The 21852-nt window shown below is 47.4% G+C and overlaps 1 protein-coding gene and 1 pseudogene across 1 annotated transcript; both read left to right on the top strand.

Annotated features, from left to right (window-relative positions):
- Nucleotides 1-744: 744 nt before the first annotated feature.
- Nucleotides 745-17395, top strand: LOC133282264 (olfactory receptor 14C36-like). The gene is made up of 3 exons (XM_061478305.1): nt 745-1677; nt 7548-7574; nt 17279-17395. The coding sequence occupies exons 1-3, from the start codon at nt 760-762 to the stop codon at nt 17393-17395; spliced, it is 1062 nt and encodes a 353-aa protein (XP_061334289.1). The 5' UTR covers nt 745-759.
- Nucleotides 17396-20379: 2984 nt separating this feature from the next.
- Nucleotides 20380-21304, top strand: LOC133282263 (olfactory receptor 8U3-like; annotated as a pseudogene).
- The last annotated feature ends 548 nt before the right edge of the window (nt 21305-21852 follow it).

The following is a 21852-nucleotide window of genomic DNA, read 5'->3' as shown; positions in this document are numbered from 1 at the left end:
GCAGGTTGGGCAGTGGGAGCTGGGAATTTTCTTCTCTGCTTTGGGGGAGGCACCGAGAGTCTTGTGAGGCCTTGTGTGAGCTGCTCCTGAGCCCCTGCACAGGCAGGGGTGTGCAGGGCAAAGCTGAGCACACAGCCCATGGCATGGGCTCTGGGAGCACTGAGAGGGAGCAGAGGTGGGCACAGGGAAGCAGCACCTGGCAGGGACAGCTCCAGGCAGCAGAGACATGGGCAGGGAGTGGGGGGAAAGTGCAGCCCAGCCCTGGGGAGGGTGCGTTCAGGCAGCTCTCTTGGGGTCTGCCACTGGAGGTGGCTGCTGGCTGTGCTCTGCTGCACACAGCCCTTTGCTTCTCAGCGTGAGAGCTCTGTGGACTGTCCTTTGAAACCGTTCTCCCCTGGTCTCAGCACAGGACAGATGTTTGTGGGTGTTCTTAAGATCAATTTGCGTGTGAAAGCACCTTACAGGCAGTGCAAGTTTGAGCACAGGGCAAGTGGGAGAGGACTGATGGACACTGCAGCTCTCTTGGTTCTGCAAAGAACTGAGACTTTTTGCCTGATGCAATGCTCTTCTGATTGTACCTAGGAAGAAGCCTCAGCAGTGTAATGACATGACTGGTGACGACGCTAAACCTCTCCTCTCCTGCTAAAATGTGCTCAGTTGTGAATGTGTAAACTGAACTTCTGTATCTGACATCCCTCCTGTCCTGACCTGTCACTGCCTTTTTCTCCTCTGACGGTGCCCAATGCCCAGAGGCAGCAGATGTCCAACGGCAGCTCCATCACCCAGTTCCTCCTCCTGCCATTCGCACACACGCGGGACCTGCAGCTCTGCCACTTCTGGCTCTTCCTGGGCATCTCCCTGGCTGCGCTCCTGGGCAACGGCCTCATCATCACCAGCACAGCCTGCGACCAGCGCCTCCACACCCCCATGTACTTCTTCCTCCTCAACCTCTCCCTGCTGGACCTGGGCTGCATCTCCACCACTGTCCCCAAATCCATGGCCAATTCCCTCTGGGGCACCAGGGCCATCTCCTACACAGGTTGTGTTGCACAGCTCTTTTTCGTTGTCTTTTTCATCTCAGCAGAGTATTTTCTCCTCACTGCCATGTCCTACGACCGCTACGTGGCCATCTGCAAGCCCCTGCACTATGGGACCCTCCTGGGCAGCAGAGCTTGTGTCCACATGGCAGCAGCTGCCTGGGGCACTGGGTTTCTCAGTGCTCTGCTGCACGTGGCCAATACATTTTCACTGCCCCTGTGCCGAGGCAATGCTGTGGAGCAGTTCTTCTGTGAAATCCCCCAGATCCTCAAGCTCTCCTGCTCACACTCCTACCTCAGGGAAGTTGGGCTTCTTGTGGTTGGTATCCTGATTACTGTTGGCTGTTTTGTTTTCATAGTGGGGTCCTATGTGCAGATCTTCAGGGCCGTGCTGAGGATGCCCTCTGAGCAGGGACGCCACAAAGCCTTTTCCACGTGCCTCCCTCACCTGGCCGTTCTCTCCCTCTTTGTCAACACTGCTGTCTTTGCCTACTTGAATCCCCCCTCCGTCTCCTCCCCATCCCTGGATCTTGTGGTGTCAGTGCTGTACTCGGTGGTGCCTCCAGCAGTGAACCCCCTCATCTACAGCCTGAGGAACCAGGAGCTGAAGGATGCTGTGAGGAAGCTGGTGACCAGATATGTTTCAGCAGATATATGCTGCTTCTTTTACCCTGGAAAGGGTTTCCAGTGTAGGTCATGACAGACCATGTCTGTCTTTCCTGCTTTACATTTGTTTTCCTATTTCAATTTGTGATGATGTTGTCTTCATAGAAATGTCAGTTTTCATTTCCTAATTAAGTTGCCACTCGTGCTGTGTGACCCACAGACTTTGTGTCACTCTGGTCTCTGATTGTATTTAAGGGAAATAAATGATCCTGCAGCAACTTCTTCTCTGTGATACGTCCTCACATGTCAGGAATGAAGGGGAATGAAAGCAGCTTTCTGTCTGCTCCAGCTCTGGGATGGCTGCTCTGTGCCTGCAGCAGGAAGAGCTCTTGGGGAGCCCAATGAATGGGGCTGTTGTGCTGGTGTCAGGAGATGGGATGGCATGGGGGGGGGGGGTTCAGAGCTCTCAGGGTGTCCTGGGCAGGAGAGCAGGGGACACAGGGGTCCCTGCAGGGAACTCCCCTGCAATGGCCCAGGCTGGGGCTGCCTGGTGTAGAACAGCCCATGGGAAAGGTCTGGGTGGGCAGGAGCTGGACAGGAGGCAGCAAGGGAGGACAGCAGCATCGTGGGCTGTATGAGCAGGAGCACGGCAGGAGAACAAGGGAAGGGATGATCTGGAATCCTCCATCCAGGTTTCAGATCCCCAGTTCAGGAGTGGGTTTAGTAATGGGCCCTCAGGTCAGGAGATACTGGAGCACGATGCCTGTGGGCAAAGTTTGGGGGAGCTGGGCTTCTCCAGCCTGGAGAAGGGGAGGCTCGTGGGGACCTGAGATCTTGGGTAGGGAAGGCTGTTGGGGACTGGCTGCCTGTAGTGGCAAGGAGGACATGGGGAATACAGAGCCAGGCTCCTCACCATGGTGCCTGGTGGGAGGACAAAAGGCAGTGGGGGATAGTGACAGAGGAGAGGTTCAGGCAGGACAGAAGGAAACCTTGTTCCCATCGGCTCAGGCAAGGGCTGCATCAGGTCACCCAGAGTGGCTGTGCAGTCTCTGGCCTTAAGGATTGCCAACTCAGACTGAATCAAGCCTTGAAACACTTGCTCTGACCCTGCTCCTGGTGGGTTTGACTTGAGATATCCTGGGGTCCCTTCTAACCCTTGTTCACTTCTGATCCTACAATGATGGGCTTATGAAGAGTCACGAAGATGCTCTAAGGGCTGGAACACGTCTCCAATGGAAACAGGCTGAGAGATGTTGGTCTTCAGCCTGGACAAGAGAAGGTTTCAGGGAGACATCTTAGCAATCTTCCCGTGCCTAAGCAGGGCCTACAAAGAATCCGGAGAGGGGCTTTTTATGAGGCTGTGCAGTGACAGGACAAGGGGGAATGGATTTAAGCTGAAAAAAGGGAGATTTAGCTTGGACATTCAGATGAAGTTGTTCCCTTTGAGAGTGGTGGGCCACTGGCACAGGGTGCCCAGAGAAGCTGTGTCTGCCCCATCCCTGGCAGTGTTCAAGGCCAGGTTGGATGGGAGTCAGCTTTGTTCTGAAGCAGTGCTTTGTCCACCTCTGATGCTCACAAGGGATGACAGATGAAATCCAATTTCATTGTAAAGTTCACTACTTGTACTCATGACTCGAGTTTGGGCTGCACAAGAGAGGTTCAGCATGGCCTTAGAGTTATTTGGACTGTGTTATTTATTTACTGGCATAACACTTTTGGGGGGGGGAATGGGACTATAAAACATTCTTTGTATGACATAAAATCAGAACAGTATTGAAACAGGGAGAAGTTCTCAGCTCCTTGTAGCTTAGTGCAGAGCAAGGAGGGCTGCAGTGTCCATCAGTCCTTTCCCATTTGCCCTGTGCTTACAACACTTGTATATGATGCCTTCACACACAAATTGGTCTTAAGAACCCCCCCAAACACCTGTCCTGTGCTGAAAGCAGGGGAGCACGGTTTCAAAGAGAAGATCACGGAGCTCTCGTGGAGAGAAGCAAAGGGCTGTGGGCAGCAGAGCATGGCCAGCAGCCACCTCCAGTGGCAGACCCCAAGAGAGCTGCCTGAATGCACCCTCCCCAGGGCTGGGCTGCACTTTCCCCCCACTCCCTGCCCATCCATATCTCTGCTACCTGGAGCTGTCCCTGCCAGGAGCTGCTGCTCTGTGCCCAGCTCTGCTCCCTCTCAGTGCTCCCAGAGCCCATGCCATGGGCTGTGTGCTCAGCTCTGCCCTGCACACCCCTCCTGGCAGCAGGGCTCTGCCCAGGGGCATCTCTGCCTCTGCAGGAACCTCACACCTGGCACTCAGTGGATCCATCAGTGGTGAATGGAGAAACATGGTCAGCCCCTGAGGAAAGCCTTGAGAGCTTCTTAGCTCTTCAGTTACTTACTGGTGGCAATGAGCAGTGTGTAGGGAGGTGAAAGAGGGTGGAGCGAAGTCAGCAAGAAGCAAAGTGATGGTTCAGGGCTTTAACAAATCCTTACAAGCATGACAGAGCCCATCAATGGGGAGCAGTTGGTGTCTGTAGGTGGAGGAGGAGTAGGTGTTCCTGGAGTGTGGCTGCAGGCCCTGGACAAACCAGAGGCTATCTGAGAACTTTCCCTCATGGGAACATGCCTCAGCGTGGCACATGGGGAATGCCCACTGCTGCGGGTGCCTGAACGCTGCTCATCGTGCCCCATGAGCCCACCTTCCTGTCTCCCTCTCCTGCACTACCCAAACTTGCCTGGAATGCAGGATCCATCCCTGAGCCTGGGGAATGCAGGAATGCTCCAGGAGTCCCTGCAGGGGGACCAGCCTCTGCCCAGCTGGCTCAGGGAGGTCCCTCACGGGCTGCTCTTCCTCAGTGCCTTTGGTCCGGAGGTGGAGCATGCGAGGGGTCACAGCTCAACGTGGGACATGGAACAGGGCGCCACGGCCACCTACGAGGAGTGGAGAGGGACCGACATTGGCACAGCAGAGAATCATGGAATCCCAGAGTGGGTTAGGGTGGAAGGGATCTTAAAGCTCATTGAAAGCGCTACGACAGGTAGGGACATTTTCCACTAGAACAGGTTACTCATGTGGTCTCTCCCGGAGCACCCCTGTGTGCACAGTGCCACCCCAATAACAGCACAACCCCCCCCAAACCACCTTGTCCTGCTTCTCCTATGGGATACAGGGTCAGAGCCTCAAAACAGACCCAAAACAGGACAAAAACACCCCAAAAAACCAGCCCAAACCCATCTTCTCCTGCTTCTCCTATGAAACTCAGGGTCAGAACCAAAAAACAGCCACACAAACAGGACAAAACCACCCCAAAACCACCCAAAACAAGACCAAAACACCCCCAAACCACCCCAAAACTATCCCAAAACCACCTTATCCTGCTTCCCCTGTGGGATACAAGGTCAGAGCCCCAAAAATGGACAAAAAAAGCCCCAAAGCACACCCAAAACCAGCCCAAAAATGCCTTCTCCTCCTTCTCCTACGGGATATAGGGTCAGAGCCCCAAAACAGCCGTAAAACAGCCCAAAAACAGGGGAAAACCAGACCAAAACATGCAAAGAAAACCACAAAAAAGGCCAAAATCACCCCAAAATCACCTTGTCCTGCTTCTTCTTTGGAATACAGGGTCAGACCACCAAAAAGACCCAAACAGGACTAAACAGCCCAAAACCACTCCCAAAACAACCCCAAAACACCAAAAAAATCACCCTAAAACCACTTTATCCCGCTTCTCCTATGGGATACAGGGTCAGACCCCCAAAACAGACCCAAAACAGGACAAAACTAACCAAAACCACCCACAAAACACCACCAAACACCACCAAAACCACCTTGTCCTGCTTCTCCTGTGGAATACAAAGTCAGAGCCCCTAAACAAACCCAATAGAGGCAAAAACCAGGCCAAAACCAACCCAAAACCCAGAAAACAGCCAAAACCACCCCAAAACCACCTTGTCCTGCTTCTCCTATGGGATACCGGGTCAGACCTCAAAAACAGGACAAAAACAGCCCACACCCACACCAAAACCAACTTCTCCTGCTTCTCCTGTAGGATATAGGGCCAGAGCCCCAAAAGAGAGGCATAAAACAGGAGAAAACCCAAAACCACCGAAAAAAACAAAACAAACCCAAACCACACCAAAAACACTTTGTCCTGCTTCTCCTAGGGGATACAGGGCCAGAGCCTCAAAACAGCCAAAAACACCCACAAAACAGGAGAAAACCAGCCCCAAACCACCTTGTCCTGCTTCTCCTGTGGGGTACAGGGTCAGAGCCCCAAAACAGCCCCAAAAGAGAACAAAACCACCCCAAAACATACCAAAAACCATGCAAAAACCACCTTCTCCTTCATCTCCTGTGGGATACAGGGTCAGAGCCCCAAAACAGACCCAAAACAGGCCAAAACCAGACCAAAACCAAAACAAAACAGCCAAAACAGCCCTTCAGAAAACCACAACCACCCCAAAAACACCTTATCCTGCTTCTCCTGTGGGATACAGGATCCATCCCTGAGCCTGGGGAATGCAGGAACCTCCTGCAGTGGAGGTGCAAAGCTTCTGTGAGACACTTGTGAGTGCGGGCAGAGAGCGGGGTGTGCGCAGCAGAGAGGGTGCTACAGGCAGGAAGCTGTCCCAGATGAGGTGCCTGTCCCCAGAGCATGGGGTACCTTGCACCCAAGGACACCACCTTTCCTTTTGGCTTTTGCCAACAAGTTCTCAATCCAGACCATTGTGTTTTCCCACTGCTCTCTCATGGTGCTTTTTTCTCTATACTGATTGCATCACCTATTCCTCTAGAAGCCTCCTTTAGATCAGCTTGCTGAGGGGTATTCACTCCACCTGCTGAATTGACACTGTAGTAGCAGCCTACAACTAGGTGAAATGTGGCTGCAGAGATGATGGAGGTTTTCTTGCTAGCAGGAAGAGAAGGAAACCTCTGCAAAGTGCAGCTTGGAAGGTTCAGACTCAAAGTTAGGAAAGAGAAATGTCTCTCAAAAGGTGGACTTGTGGTGCAAGAGGTCACCCAGAGGGAGTCTGGCTCAGCCCATGGCTTTGTGTTTCAAGGAACAGACAGCGATGGGTGCAGAGATGGGACTGAAGGTACAGAAATGCCAGGTGAGAGCTAGGTGGGAAAGCAAGATGGGGGTCAACAGCCTGAAGGGAAAGAGGTGAAGGCATGGGCCAGTGTAGGACAGCCTGCAGCAGAGATGACAGGGTTCTGGCATGGCTGAAAGGCCCAAAAGAACAAAAGGCCTCTGTGCCCTGGGCTATGGCAGTTGCCTCTTTCATCAAGACCTATGAGGAGAACTTTCATCCTCAGGATTTCAGGCTCTGCTTCTCCAAGGGCTGTGGTCAGGGCTTGGCCTTTCTGCATCATCAAACAAACCAAGGGTTTTCTCACCATCAGACACCTGCACTTTGCCTTTGTCTCCCTGTAATCACAGCCTGCAGTTACTTGCTTTAACGAGTCCCTGGGGAGACTTTGTCAGCAACAGCCCTCAGTGGGGCCCATTAATGCTGAAGGCACTTGGGGCTTTGTTTCTGACTTGGACTTCTTGAGAGGTTTCCTCAGTCTCCTCTCAGCACCTGAGGATCACGGACCCAGCCCAAATACACCATGGGACTCATTAAACCCTGATGAGCCATGTCTCACCGTGTAGTTTTTGTCAAGTCTTCCAGATTGTCTTCCAGGGAACTGGGGAGGTTTCCGAGTGCAGGAAGATTACAAAGGGCATCTGATAGAAGTTATTTGAAAGGGTTATTTGAAAGGAAAATCTACGAAAGATGAGAGGAATGAAGGATGCAGTGTAACAGGCAGGACAGTGGCAGTGCAGTTACAGGGGAAGATCGGCATTCCTTTGGGATCCCCCTTGTGAAAGGTTATTGGATTGGTAGAGGTCTCTTGGGAGAGAGGACAAGGCCATGTTGCAGTTACCTTTGATAAAGGTGCCAAGGGCAACCCAGGGGAGCCCAGGCTGTACAAGCTGCCTTTGGTGAGGCGTGTGCCAGCATCAGAGTCCTCTTGGGTGACACCTCTGGGCACCTAAAAGCCGTCCGAAGGGTAACTGCTGCCTGGCCAAGCTGAGAGCCTGCAGTTGTGCGTGAGGAGGCAAAGAGTGGATGTGGTTTCCCTCAGCTTCAGCACAGCTCTTGGCACGGTCTCCCTCAAGGCTGCTGTACCCAAGGGGTACACCACAGACATAACAATCCTCCTGTCCTTCTACTTATCAGTTAGTTTAACTGCAGCCCATCCTGGACACCTGCCATTCCCAGATACCCCTTATCTCTGTGTGCTGTTCTTCTAGCCTGTTTTTCTTACACTCATTTTGTACTAAGGTCATAAGAGCCTAAAACTATGTCAGCTATAATGGTTTATCTTACATGAGAAAGAATTCTCAGCCTGTTCTCTAGCCGTGCTCTGTTTTTTTTCTGTGTATCATGCACCTCAGTAATTTTCCATTGCTACTGTTACAAAGCCATCAAACAACATTACTTAAAACTGATTCTAAAGGTATATATATTTCATTTTGTAATGTTTTGCCTCCCCCCTTGTCTCAAATTCCCCCTTTTTATGTCCTTTTGCAAATTCTTTTGCAACATTTTTTATATTACCATTACCATCTAAAGACTTTTTGAAATAATTTCCCGTTTCTACTTGGTGCTTAATTTCGTTCCTTTGCCAATCGTCATAATTGATCATAGACCATTTACAACAGCAGAGGGAACATTGTATCATACCACAAGTAATCAATATTAAAACAAATAACATCAATATTCCTCAACCAGGAGAGGTTCAGGTAACCATGAAGTTATTTTTTTCCATATTTCTTCAAAACCCCAGGAGGTGTCATCCATGGCCATTTCATGAAATATCTTAGTTTGTTTCCAAATTTCCTCCAGATCTGTTTTGATTCTGCCACTTCAGTCTGTATAGGAACAACAACTTTCATTGATTATGGAAGAAACCCCTCCTTGTCATGCCAATAACATGTCTAGAGCTTTTCAGTTTTGTAATACCACTTTAGACAGGCTGGTTATCTCTTGTTGTTCTGCCTGAATTATATGAATGTTTTTGCTTTCCATTTCCTCTATGGTTGCTGAGATATTTACAATTGCCTTCTCTAATTCACTTACTCCCAAAGATGGAATTAGCCCTCTTACAAAACTATGAAATGCAGTGTGCCATTCAATAATAGGGTTAAACCCTCTCTTAATCCGCTTAGCAAAACTTCTAATCCAGGTCCCAGAAGGATACCTGTTGATAATAGTAAAATTGGGTATTACAGCACCTAAGGTGCATGCCTCCTTCCAGCTGGGGGGCAGAGTCTTATAAGCATTTTCTCCACATAACCAGTACCTTTAGGAACAGGCCATCACTGAACTACAATACCATCTATATTAATAGCACGATCGCAATTTGAATGGTGACCTACATCTGTGGCATTGAAACAAGCATGATCTCCTACCCTGGTTCCTGGTGTAATACATCTTTGTGCACAGGTGTAATGTTTATTACCTGGATTAGGATTAACTATTCCAAAGTTTAACCTTTCCTTCGAATACAGATTGCTAGTGTTCACTCACAAATTTGTCCATGAGGCAGTGTTTGGAATTGGAAATCCAATTAATGGGAGATCCAGGCTTTCTCCTGATTTAGGCAACTGTGCACACACCCAATAGTCAGTACGATTAAAAACATTAGTAATATTCTGCACTAACTTCAAGTGTAAATTCTGGTCCCAAGCTCGTGCGCCAGTTATCATATGAGTCCAAATTATGACCGACGCAATTTCATACGTAAGGGTCCTGAAGGTTCGATCCGCCATGTCTTCTGTAGCTCTGGTGCTTTCTTAATTCTTGAATGATGTATCCAAGCAGGTTGTTCCTTTATCTTCACTGCTGTAAAGGTGGTCAGTAATATTGTAGGGGAGTCGTAGAAGAGTCATAGTGTTGTAGAGGAGGCATAGAGGAGTCAGATGGCTAACAGACAGCTCATAGAGCAATCTTAGGAGTCATAGTAGAGTCACAATGGGGGTCATAGAGGGGTCATAGAGGCATCATAGTGGCATCATAGAGGTGTCATAGAGGAGTCATAGAGGAGTCTTAGGGGAGTCATAGAGGAGTCATAGAGGTGTCATAGAGGAGTCCTAGAGAAGTCATACAGGAGTCCTGGATGAGTCATAGAGAGGTCATAGAGCAGTTGTAGAGGAGTCATGGAGGGGTCATAGAGGACTCATAGATGGGTCATTGAGTGGTCATAGAGGAGTCACAGAGGGGTCATGGAGAAGTCATAGAGGAGTCATAGAGGTGTCATGGAGGATTCATGGAGGAGTCATAGAGGAGTCTGAGAGGAGTCTTGATGTCAAAAGTCACAGAGGTGTCATCGAGAAGTCATAGAGCAGTCATACAGCAGTAACAATGTAGTCATAGAGGAGTCATGGACAAGTCATAGAGGAGTCATAGTGACATAGAGGAGTCACAGAGGTGTCATAGAGGTGTCCTAGAAAAGTCAGAGAGGAGTCACAGAGGAATCAGAGAGTCATAGGGCAGTCATAGAGAAGTCATAGAGTCATAGAGGAGTCACAGAGGTTTCATAGAGGTTTCATAGAGGAGTCATAGAGGAGTCATAGACGGGTCATAGACGGGTCATAGAGACGTCACAGAGGCATCATAGAGGTGTCATAGAAAAGTCATCCTGTCCAAGACTCATAGAGGATTCGGAGAGGAGTCATAGAGTCATAGAGTCATGGAGGTGTCATAGAGGACTCATAGAGGAGTCGTAGAGGAGTCGTAGAGGAGTCATAGTGTTATAGAGGAGTCATAGAAGAGTCGGGGGCTCATTGACGACTCAGAGGAGTCATAATAGTCATAGTGGAGTCAGAGGGGTCATAGATGCGTCATAGAAGCATCATAGATGTGTCATAGAGGAGTCATAAAGGTTTCATAGAGTTATAGAGGAGACATTCAGGAATCATAAGGGAGTCATAAAAGAGTCATAGAAGAGTCATAGAGGAGTCATAGAGGAGTCAGAGGAGTCAGAGGAGTCATAGAGGACTCATAGAGGGGTCATAGAGAAGTCATAGAGGAGTCATAGAGGAGTCATACTGTCCTAGAGTCAAAGAGGGGTCATAGAAGAGTCATAGTGTCATAGAGTCATAGGGGTGTCATAGAGCAGTCAAATATCAGTCATAGAGGAGTCATAAAGGAGTCATAGAGGAGTCATACAGCATTCACAGGGGAGTCATAGAGAGTCATAGAGAAGTCATAGAAGAGTCATGGAGGAATATGGAGGTGTCATAGAGGAGTTATAGAGGAGCCATTGTGTCATAAGGGCATAGTGGAGTCATAGACAGGTCGTAGAGAAGTCATAGAAGTTTCATTTAGTGGTCATAGAGGAGTCATAGAGGGGTCATGGAGGAGTCATAGAGAAGTCATAAATTCATACATGTGTCATAGAGGAATCAGAGAGGAGTCACAGGAGTCATAGAGTAGTCGGAGAAGTCATAGTGGAGACATAGAGGAGACATAGAGTAATCATAGAGGTGTCATAGAGGAGTCATATAAGAGTCATGGAAGAGTCATAGAGGAGTCATAGAGGAGTCATAGAGGAGTCGGAGAGTAGACATAGTATTACAGAGTTATAGGGGTGTCATAGAGGAGACAGAGGACTCAAAGAGGATTCATAGAGGAGTCATAGTGTCTCAGAGGAGTCAGAGAGGAGTCAGAGAGGCATCAGAGAGGTGTCCTAGAGGAGTGCTAGAGGAATCCTAGAAAAGTCCTAGTGGAGTCTTAGAGGAGTCCTAGAGGAGTCATGGAGGGGTTATTGGGTGTTCATAGAGGAGTCTTAGACGAGTCATGGAGGATTCATAGAGGAGTCTTAGAGGGGTCATGGAGGAGTCATAGGGGCATCTTAGGATGGTCATAGAGCAATCATAGTGGAGTCATAGAGGAGTAATAGAGTCAAAGAGGAGTCATAGGGGAGTCATGGATTCATAGATGTGTCACAGAGCATTCATAGCGATGTCATAGAGGAGTCATAGAGTAGTCATTGTTCCATGAAGTCATAGAGGATTCATACAGGAGTCAGAGGAGTCATAGAGGAGTCGCAGAGGAGTCAATAAGGTGTCAGAGCAGTCAATAAGGAGTCCTACAGGAGTCATAGGGGAGTCATGGAGGAGTCATGGAGGAGTCATAGAGGAGTCATAGAGGAGTAATGGAGGTGTCATAGGGGAGTCAGAGAGTAGTCATAGTATCATAGAGTCATAGGGGTATCATAGAGGAGACAGAGGACTCAGATAGGATTCATAGAGGAGTCATAGTGTCGTATAGGAGTCACAGAGGAGTCATTGAGTAGTCACAGAGGAGTCATAGGGGAGTCATAGCAAAGTCATAGCCGAATCACAGATGAGTCATAGTGGAGTCATAGAGATGTCGTAGAGGAGTCCTAGCGGAGTCATAGAAGAGTCTAAGGGCAGTCATATAGGTGCCACAGAGGAGTCATAGAGTAGTCATAGTGGAGTCAGACTGGAGTCATAGTGGAGTCATAGAAGTGTCATAGAGGAGTCATAGCGGAGTCCTAGAGGAGTCATAGAAGAGTCATAGTGGAGTTTTAGTGGAGTCATAGAGGTGTCATAGGGGAGTCCTAGAGGAATCCTAGAATAGTCCTAATGGAATCATAGATGACTCATAGGGGAGTGTTAGAGGAGTTCTAGGGGAGTCATAGACGAGTCACAGAGGAGTCATAGAGTCAAAGATGAGTCATAGTGGAATCATAGAGGAGTCATTAAGGAGTCAGAGAAGTGTCACAGAGGAGTCACAGAGGAGTCACGGAGGAGTCCTTGAGGAGTCATAGTGTCATAGAGGAGTCATAGAGGAGTGAAAGAGGAGTCAATGAGGGATCAGAGAGGAGTCAGAGAAGAGTCATAGAGGATTCATAGAGTTGTCATACAGGGGTCACAGTGGAGTCACAATGCAATCACATTATAGTTATAGAGGTGTCATAGAGGCGTCCAAGAGTAGTCACAGAGATGTCATGGAGGAGTCACAGTGTCATGGATATGTCATACAGATGTCCTAGAGGAGTCCAAGAGGAGTCCTAGAGGAGTCCTAGTGGAGTCATATTGGAGTCAAAGTGTAGTCATAGTGGAGTCAAACAAGAATCACAGTTCAGTCATAGAGGAGTCATAGAGGTGTCACAGAGGAATCATAGAGTTACAGAACAGTCTTAGAAGGAGTCATAGAGGAGTCTTAGAGGAGTCAAAGAGGAGTCATAGTGGAGTCAAACAGGAGTCACAGAGGAGTCCCAGAGGAGTCACAGGGGAGTCATAGAGTTATAGAGAAGTCCTACAGGAGTCCTAGAGGAGTCAAAGAAGAGTCATAGTGGAGTCAAAGAGGAGACATAGTGTAATCATAGAGGAATCAAAGAGGAGTCACAGAGGAGTCATAGAGTCATAGAGGAGTCATAGAGGAGTCATAGGAGAGACATGAATGAATCATAGTGAAGTCATAGAGTCATCAAAGAGGTGTAATATAGGCGTCAGAGAGGAGTAGATGAGTCATTGAGGAGTCATATTGTTATAGAGGAGTCATAGAGGAGTCATAAAGGAATCATAGTGGAGTCATAGGGGCGTCATAGAGGCGTCATAGAGACGCCTTAGAGGAATAATAGATCAGACATAGAGGCGTCAATGAGCGGTCATAGAGGAGTCATAGAGGTGTCATAGAGGAGTCAGAGTCGAGTTAGAGAGGAGTCAGAGAGTCATAGAGTAGTCATAGTGTCATAGAGGAGTCATAGATTCATAGAAAAGTCATAGAGGAGTCACAGAAAGTCATAGTGAAGTCATAGAGGACTCAGAGAACTCATAGAAGACTTGTAGAGGAGTCATGGAGGAGTCATGGCGGAGTCTTAGATGAGTCATAGTGGAGTCATAAAGGATTCGGAGAGGAGTCATAATGACATAGTGTCATTTAGCTGTCATAGAGGAGTCATGGAGTCAAGGAGGAATCAGAGAGTCATAGAGGGCTCATAAATCAATAGAGTGTTCATAGAGTCAAAGAGGAGTCATAGAGAAGTCATATTGTCATAGAGGATTCATAGTGTCATAGAGGAGTCATAGAGGAGTCATAGAGGAGTCATAGAGGAATCATAGAGGAGTCAGAGGAGTCATACAGGGCTCACAGTGGAGTCCCGGTGGAGTCAAGGTGGAGTCATAGAAGAGTCATAGATGAATCATAGAGGTGTCTTAGAGTCATAGAGGAGTCATAGAGGTGTCTTAGAGTCATAGAGGAGTCGTAGCATCATAGAGGAATCATACTGTCATAGAGGAGTAATCCAGGCGTCATAGAGGCATCATAGAGGCGTCCAAGAGGAGTCATAGACGCGTCATAAAGGAGTCATAGAGGAGTCATAGAGGAGTCATAGAGCAGTCCTAGAGGAGTCCTAGAGAAGTCATAGTGGAGTCAAAGAGGAGTCATAGTGGAATCATAGAGAAGTCACAGAGGAGTCACAGAGAAGTCATAGAGGAGTCATAGTGTCATAGAATAGTCAGAGAGGTCAATGAGGGGTCAGAGAGGAGTCATAGAGGCTTCATAGATGCATCAGAGGCATCCAAAAGGAATCATAGACGAGTCATTCACGAGTCATAGAGGAGTCATAGAATCATGGATGTATTATAGAGAAGTCCTAGAGGAGTCCTAGAGGAGTCCTAGATGAGTCTTAGAAGAGTCATAATGGAGTCATAGGGGAGTCTTAGATGGGTCATAGAGGAGTCAAAGAGGAGTTAGAGAGGAGTCACAGAGGAGTCACAGAGGAGTCATAGAGTTACAGAGGAGTCATAAAGGAGTACTGGGGAGTCATACAAGAATCATAGTGGAGTCATAGAGGCGTCATAGTGATGTCATAGAGGCATCTTTGAGGCGACATTGAGGCGTCATAGATTAGTCATAGATGTGTCATAGAGGGGTCACAGAGAGCTCAACGAGGGGTCAGAGAGGAGTCAGAGAGGAGTCCTAGAGGAGTCTTAGAAGAGTCATAGAGGAGTCATAGAGGAGTCATGGTGGAATCATAGAGGTGTTGTTCAAGTGTCAGAGAGGATTCATGGAGAAATCACAGCGGCGTCACAGAGGAGTCATAGAAGAGTCATAGAGGAGTCATAGAGGAGTCATACAAGGGTCATAGAGGAGTCATAGTGGAGTCATAGAGAGGTCATAGAGGAGACATAGAGGAGTCAGAGAGGAGTCATAGATTTATAGAGGATTCATAGAAGAGTCATAGGGGAGTCATATAAGAGTCATTGAGGAGTCATAGAGGAGTCCCAGTGGAGTCTCAGTGGAGTCACAATACAGACACAGTGGAGTCATAGAGGCGTCATAAAGGTGTCATAGAGGCATCATAGAGGCGTTCAAGAGGAGTCATAGAGGAGTCATAGAGCAGTCATAGAGGAGTCAAAGAAGAGTCATAGAGTAGTCATAGAGGAGTCATAGAGGATTCATAGATTTGTAATGGAGGAGTCATGTAGGAGTCATAGAGAAGTCATAGAGGAGTCACAGAGGAGTCATAGAGGAGTCATACAATGGTCACAATCTAGTCACAGTGGAGTCACAGAGGAGTCATACGACGGTCACAATCTAGTCACAGTGGAGTCACAGAGGAGTCATAAAAGCTTCATAGAGGCATCATACAGGCGTCATAGAAGCATCACAGAGTTGTCATAGAGGTGTCCAAGAGGAGTTATAGACGAGTCATAGACAAGTCATAGAGGAGTCATAGAGCATTCAAATATCTGTCATAGAGGAATCATAGTCATAGAGTTATAGAGGAGTTATAGAAGAGTCATAGACAAGTCATAGAGGAGTCATAGAGCATTCAAATATCTTTCATAGAGGAATCAGTCATAGAGTTATAGAGGAGTTATAGACTAGTCATAGAGGAGTCATAGAGCATTCTGCTTCCTCCCAGCTTCCCCTCCTCCCTGGCAGAGCATGAGCCTCACAGAGTCCTTGGTCAGGGTAAACATCACTTAGTAACAACTGAAAACATCGACTTCACCAACACTGTTCCCAGGCTGGAAGTCAAAACACAGCACTGTACCAGCTACTACAAAGGAGAAAAAAAAAACAACATGACTGCTGCTGCTGAACCCAGGACATTATCCACCCCTTATTCCATACCATTCATGTCGTGCTCAGATCCCACATTTTCAATACACCATCGCTCTCCCATATATATACACCCATATACATACAGACCAAGAGGAAAAGATAATTTTCTTAGTGCATGGACCAATCCCTATATTCGGTCCATGATGTTCAAAGTTCATTCTCTGTTGGGATGACGGCTGGAGGGAAGTCAGGGCCAGTCGCTGGTGACCTGGAGACATCTAGTTGATGGGCTATAAAAGCATTATACAGCAGGCAACAGCATACAATTGAGTTCACTGGCTGTTTTCCCCTAAAATCAAATCCCCTTGAGGTATACATCGGACTTCCCCATCTTCCCGCATTACCCACCAAGTATATCCAGGTCCCTGAGCAAAAGCAATCCCACGAGTGGGTTTGCCTTTACCTGAAGCAGGAATTACCCCTGAAGCAGGTCTTCCCCAGCAAATTCTTCATATGCACCACGGGAACTTTGTCCCCCTCTACAAGATGTAAAAGTTCTGACTGGGCTGGGCCAGCCCTGTTGGCAGATCCTCTGGTGTTGACCAACCAGGTGGCCTTTGGTAAGTGTGTATCCCAATGCTTGAAAGTTCCCCCACCCATCGCTCTCAGTGTAGTTTTTAACAGCCCATTGTACCGTTCGATTTTCCCAGAGGCTGGTGCATGGTAGGGGATGTGATATACCCACTCAATGCCATGCTCTTTGGCCCAAATATCTATAAGGTTATTCCGGAAATGAGTCCCATTGTCTGACTCAATTCTCTCTGGGGTGCCTTGTCGCCACAAAATCTGTTTCTCAAGGCCCAGGATGGTGTTCCGGGCAGTGGCATGGGGCACAGCGTATGTTTCCAGCCAGCCGGTGGTTGCTTCCACCATGGTAAGCACATGGCGCTTGCCTTGGCGGGTTGGTGGCAGTGTGATATAATCAATCTGCCAGGCCTCCCCATATTTATACTTCAACCATCGTCCTCCATACCAAAGAGGCTTTAACCGCTTGGCTTGTTTAATTGCAGCACATGTTTCACACTCATGAATAACCTGGGCAATAGTGTCCATTGTTAAGTCCACCCCTCGGTCACGGGCCCATCTATATGTTGCATCTCTGCCCTGATGGCCTGAAGTGTCATGGGCCCACCGGGCAAAAAATAATTCACCTTTATGTTGCCAATCTAAGTCCATCTGAGCCACTTCAATCTTAGCCGCTTTATCCAATTGTTGGTTGTTCTGGTGTTCCTCAGTGGCCCGACTCTTGGGTACATGGGCATCTACATGACGTACCTTCACCACCAGGTTCTGCACCCTGGCAGCAATATCTTTCCACAGTGCAGCAGCCCAGATGGGTTTACCTCTGCGTTGCCAGTTGCTCTGCTTCCATTGCTTCAACCACCTCCACAAGAATGTCTCTCCTGAACCTTCAAGAGCTTCCAGCCTATTTTCATCAGATGATGTTCTTAACTTGCACCAATGTGCTGCTTTTATATCTCTCCCTGCAGGTCTTTGCAGGCAACAGACACAAACACTTGGGGAACAAGTGTTTGTCACGGTTTTGGCGACAGTTCAGGGCTCTAAGACACATGAACCTTGGTTGTATATTGCTGGCCCCTGAATGAGAACCCATGAGTCACAACAGCCTAAACTACTAATAAAGGCTTAGCTTTAGATTGGATCTAAGGAAGAAATTCTTTCCTGTTAGTGTGGTGAGGCACTAGAATAGGGTGCCCAGGGAGGTTGTGATTGCTCCATCCCTGGCAGTGTTCAAGACCAGGTTGGATGAGGCCTTGGGTGCCATGGTTTAGTGTGAGGTGTCCCTGCCCATGGCAGGGGGGTTGGAACTTGATGATCTTAAGGTTCTTTCCAACCCTAGCTGTTTTATGATTCTATGATTCTATGCACACAGGCTGATGGAATATCTCTTCTAATTATTGTCACAAAGATGTCTAACCTGTTACAACATTCAGCATAAGAACAGTGACCTCCTAGATGTCCTTTCTGAACAATAACTATGTCCTGCGGTCTTCATGGTAACATCAGGTTGCTCCTGGCCTCATTCACCTTTGAATATGAGGGGGAATCCCTCCCCAGGCTGCAGCTTCACAAGAGATTTCACTTCAAAGAAGGGAATTGTGAGCAATGGAATTCATAACTGAGAATGATGAACTGTGCTGAGACCACCCAGTGGTAAGGAGAATTTGGGCACATCAAGGGCTCATCCCATTCATATTAAGGGGTGTTGTACATTCATCTTAAATCCTATTTACTTAAATGGTGAGATAAATAGAAATAAGCTGGAAATAAGCACCCACATGCCATGTCCATGACCAGCTCATGCTAAAGCACACAAGGAAAAACCAGATTGTCTATGTCACTTACAAATTAAGCCTGTTGATGGTGACTTAGGTCGGGGGAAAAGTGTCTTCTACTTGTGGTCAACAAAGGAGCCACAATCAATGCAATTAAATGCTGAAAAGTTAGGAAGGACAGAGGCCTTTGAAATCAGACCAGAAAATAACACTTGAATGTAATGTTTGATTTCTCACTCTACTTTCCCTCACTGAATAGACTATCTCCTAAGTTGCCCATGTAGGGATAGGATCTGGGTGGAGAGGGACTGGCAGAACGGTGAGCAGTGGCTGGGCTGTTGGGTGCAGAGGGTGAGAGATTCTAGTCTGCAGGAGCCCAGAGACTGCCACAGGGGTTTGTCTTCTAAATCTGTCTAAACAGAACCAAAAGAGAATGCCATGGGGTGCAGGACCCATCCCACAGTATCTGAGCAAGAGCAGGAGGGCAGGAACAGAGACCTGGGACAAGCCAACACAGATCAAATCAATCCCCCGATCACGACCAGGTTCAGCAATTGCTAGGAAGATACATGAACAAGCTTTGGTCACCATCAAAGGATTCCATAGATGTGCACAACTCCTGCTAAAACGAAAACAAAAACTCAAAAATAGCCCAACTTCCCTGGGCTGAGCTTATATAGAGATGAAGAGTAAATGGGTGGAGGGTAGGGATGAAGTCCCAGCTGAGGCTGCTCAGGGGAATAAAGGCCTATTAGTTCACCCTGGGACAATTCATCACTGCTTCAAATGCCCGTTTCTCATCCTTCAATACAGTGGAAGCCCTAAAGCACAAGCTCAGGTGTTGGACATCCAGGCACTATATGTGGATAATCCCACTGGGGCTCAAGTGTTCACAGAGGGATATCAGCAGCAGCTCCAGAGAAGGAGTCACTTGTGGTTCCTGTCGCATTTAGGGACCCTCTACAAGATCTGAAATGTCTCTAAACCCATCCTCATTCTTTTGGCAAAGAGAGATAGAATGCTTGGCATAATACACAAGTATGTCAGAAGCATCCCTTCATGACTCTCAGATGCCCAAGCACCACAATGCCTTTCAGAGGTGATTTCACACCCTTTGCTTTTCCTTCTCTTTGTTTTCCTCTGGGAAAGCATGAGCAGCCCTGGAGGCTTCCTCCCAGGAGAGCACATGCAACTGTATTTACAGCCCCAGCACCACAAGCTGGGCTCTTGGAGTCTGGCAGGAGCTCCCTTCTCTTCACATCAGGTGCTTAACAGAGCTGATGCCGGTACGTAGATGTTCTCTGCTGCGTTGGGGATAAATCCTTGGCTCCCATCACTCGGTGGCAGAGGGAAGGCACAGGAGGTAACACCAACACAAATCAGAGCCTCACCTGCAGTGAGGTAGTGGGTTTGCTTCTTCATGTTCTCTCGTCCTCTTTGGTAAAGCTGTGTCAGAAAACAGCCTTACCAATGTGGGTTTTCTTTATAAGAAGAGGGAGCAATGTCTGATGCAGGTTGTGTTTCTTTTACATCAGCAGCTAAAGCAAGATGAACTGATTTATTCAAAAGAATCTTATTCTGTTATAAAGAAATGCAGCATTTCAGATTGTCAACAGAATATGGTCACTAACAAATCAGCCTTTGGATTCAGCCTCTTATAACATCAACTCTTTTTTAGGTCAAGCAACATAATGCCCATAGGTGTGAAGGTGCTTCAGCATGCTGGAACTCAGAAAGGTATAAATCATGACTTTAGCAATGTGAATGTTATCCTTTTTGAATTATGTATAACACTTTGATAAATGCAATCTGAAGACTGGCATTAGAACTAAAAACCAAAGGAAAATTCTGGAGGTCATTAATGTGTAAGCTACCATTTCAATGGGAATGTGACTTTCTCTTGCTCAAGGTTTATGTGTGCTCCTATGAGGTTCCTCTAAGCTGTCTTCTGACACAAACTGCCTCCAATCTGAAAGTGAGTAAAGATCTGATTCTTCACTCAAACCTGAAAAATCAGGTGCTTGAATAAATCCATAGTTTATGTTTCTCAGCATAGAAGAACAAAAATGGCAGTTTTTGCTTCATCGCACTCTCTGTTCTTTTCCAAATACCTCAAATGAAAACCAAAATCATATAATTTGGGTTTAAAAAATACAATACAAAATATTAATTCCACCAAAACATAGCAGTTAAACTGGTGATCGATTGTAGTTAAATGTGGTCCAAAAGTGAATTTCTGTTTGCAATGATTTTGATGTTTTCCTTCCTTTTGCCTTGGTAGGTAACACCTGGTCATGAGAGGAAATCACACGCAGACTAAACTCATCCTGTTGGGAATTACAGACAGCCCATATGCACAGACCCCTCTTTTAGTCTTGTTTCTATTGATTTACATTGTCACTTTGGTGGGGAACTTTGGCATTATCATCTTGGTGCGGGTCTCCCAGCCTCCACACCCCCATGTACTTCTTCCTCACCCATTTTGCCTTCACTGACATCTGCTATTCCACAGTCTTCTGCCCCAGGATGCTGGCAGACCTGTTATCAGAGGACAAAACCATTTCTTTCACTGCCTGCATGATGCAGTTCCTCACCTTTGCATTCTTTGCTGCCATTGAGTGTCACCTCCTGGCCATGATGGCCTATGATTGCCATGTTGCTATCTGCCAGCCCCTGCTTTATGTGACCATCATCTCCAGCCATGTCTGCTGGCAGCTGGTAGTATCATCCTACCTATTCGCCTTCCTCAGTGCCATTGTCTACACATGGTGCGTGTTTGGAGGTTCCTTCCGTGGTCCCAACCGCATTGACCACTTCTTCTGTGACAAAGTTCCTGTGCTGAAGCTCCTGTGCTCCGACACCCACAGCAGCGAGATGCTCATCTTTGCCTTCGTCACCATCACCTTAGTGGGCACAAGCGTGGTCATTTTACTCTCCTACATCTCTATCATCCGCACCGTGCTGAGGATGTGCTCAGCACAGAGCAGGGCCAGAGCCTTCCACACCTGCGCCTCCCATTTGATGGCTGTTTCTATATTCTTTGGGACAGGATTCTTCATGTACCTACAACCTTCTTCTAGCCATAGGAGCCTGGATAAGGTGGCCTCCGTCTTCTACACCGTGGTCACCCCAATGCTCAACCCATTCACCTACAGCCTGAGGAACAAGGAGGTGAAGGGGGCTCTGCTGAAGTGTGGGAGGAGGATGTTCAACCACTGACAACAAGCAAGACTTGTATCATGCAGGACATGAATACTCTACATTAAGTGAGAACGCCTAAACTAATGGGATTTTCCACTAATCCTCATGACACTGTGTAGCTCTTTCACAGTTCCTGCACAATAGTCAGAGTATTTAATGAGAAATAGAACCCCCATCGCATCTTCCTTGGAAGGAAACCAAGAGGAGCAGGAACCTCAAACTTCATTTCACTTCTCAGCCACCAGCGTGTAGGAAGAGATTACCTTGAATTATCCCAGGCTTCTTTTTCCTCACAGGAAACACCAATTAGCTTTATTCAATTCTCACTTTTGTCACTGATAAATATCCACTTTTTTTTTGCAAGATTCTTGACCTTGTCCCTCAGCTCCAATATGTGTAATATGTGTTTCTGTGTTTAAATATATATATGTGTGACAGAGGAATACAAATAAAACGTATAAAACTGGTATTACAAATAAAGTGACACAGATAGACTTAGAGAATCACAGAATTGTTTAGGTTGGAAAAGACCTTTAAGATCATCCAGTCCAACCATTCCCCAGCAC

Source organism: Pezoporus flaviventris, unplaced genomic scaffold (assembly GCF_033815535.1).
Source record: "Pezoporus flaviventris isolate CSIRO_AGI_PZ_B2104156 unplaced genomic scaffold, CSIRO_AGI_Pfla_v1 ptg000116l, whole genome shotgun sequence".
Lineage (NCBI taxonomy): Eukaryota > Metazoa > Chordata > Aves > Psittaciformes > Psittacidae > Pezoporus > Pezoporus flaviventris.
This window is presented reverse-complemented; position numbering and strand designations above follow the sequence as displayed.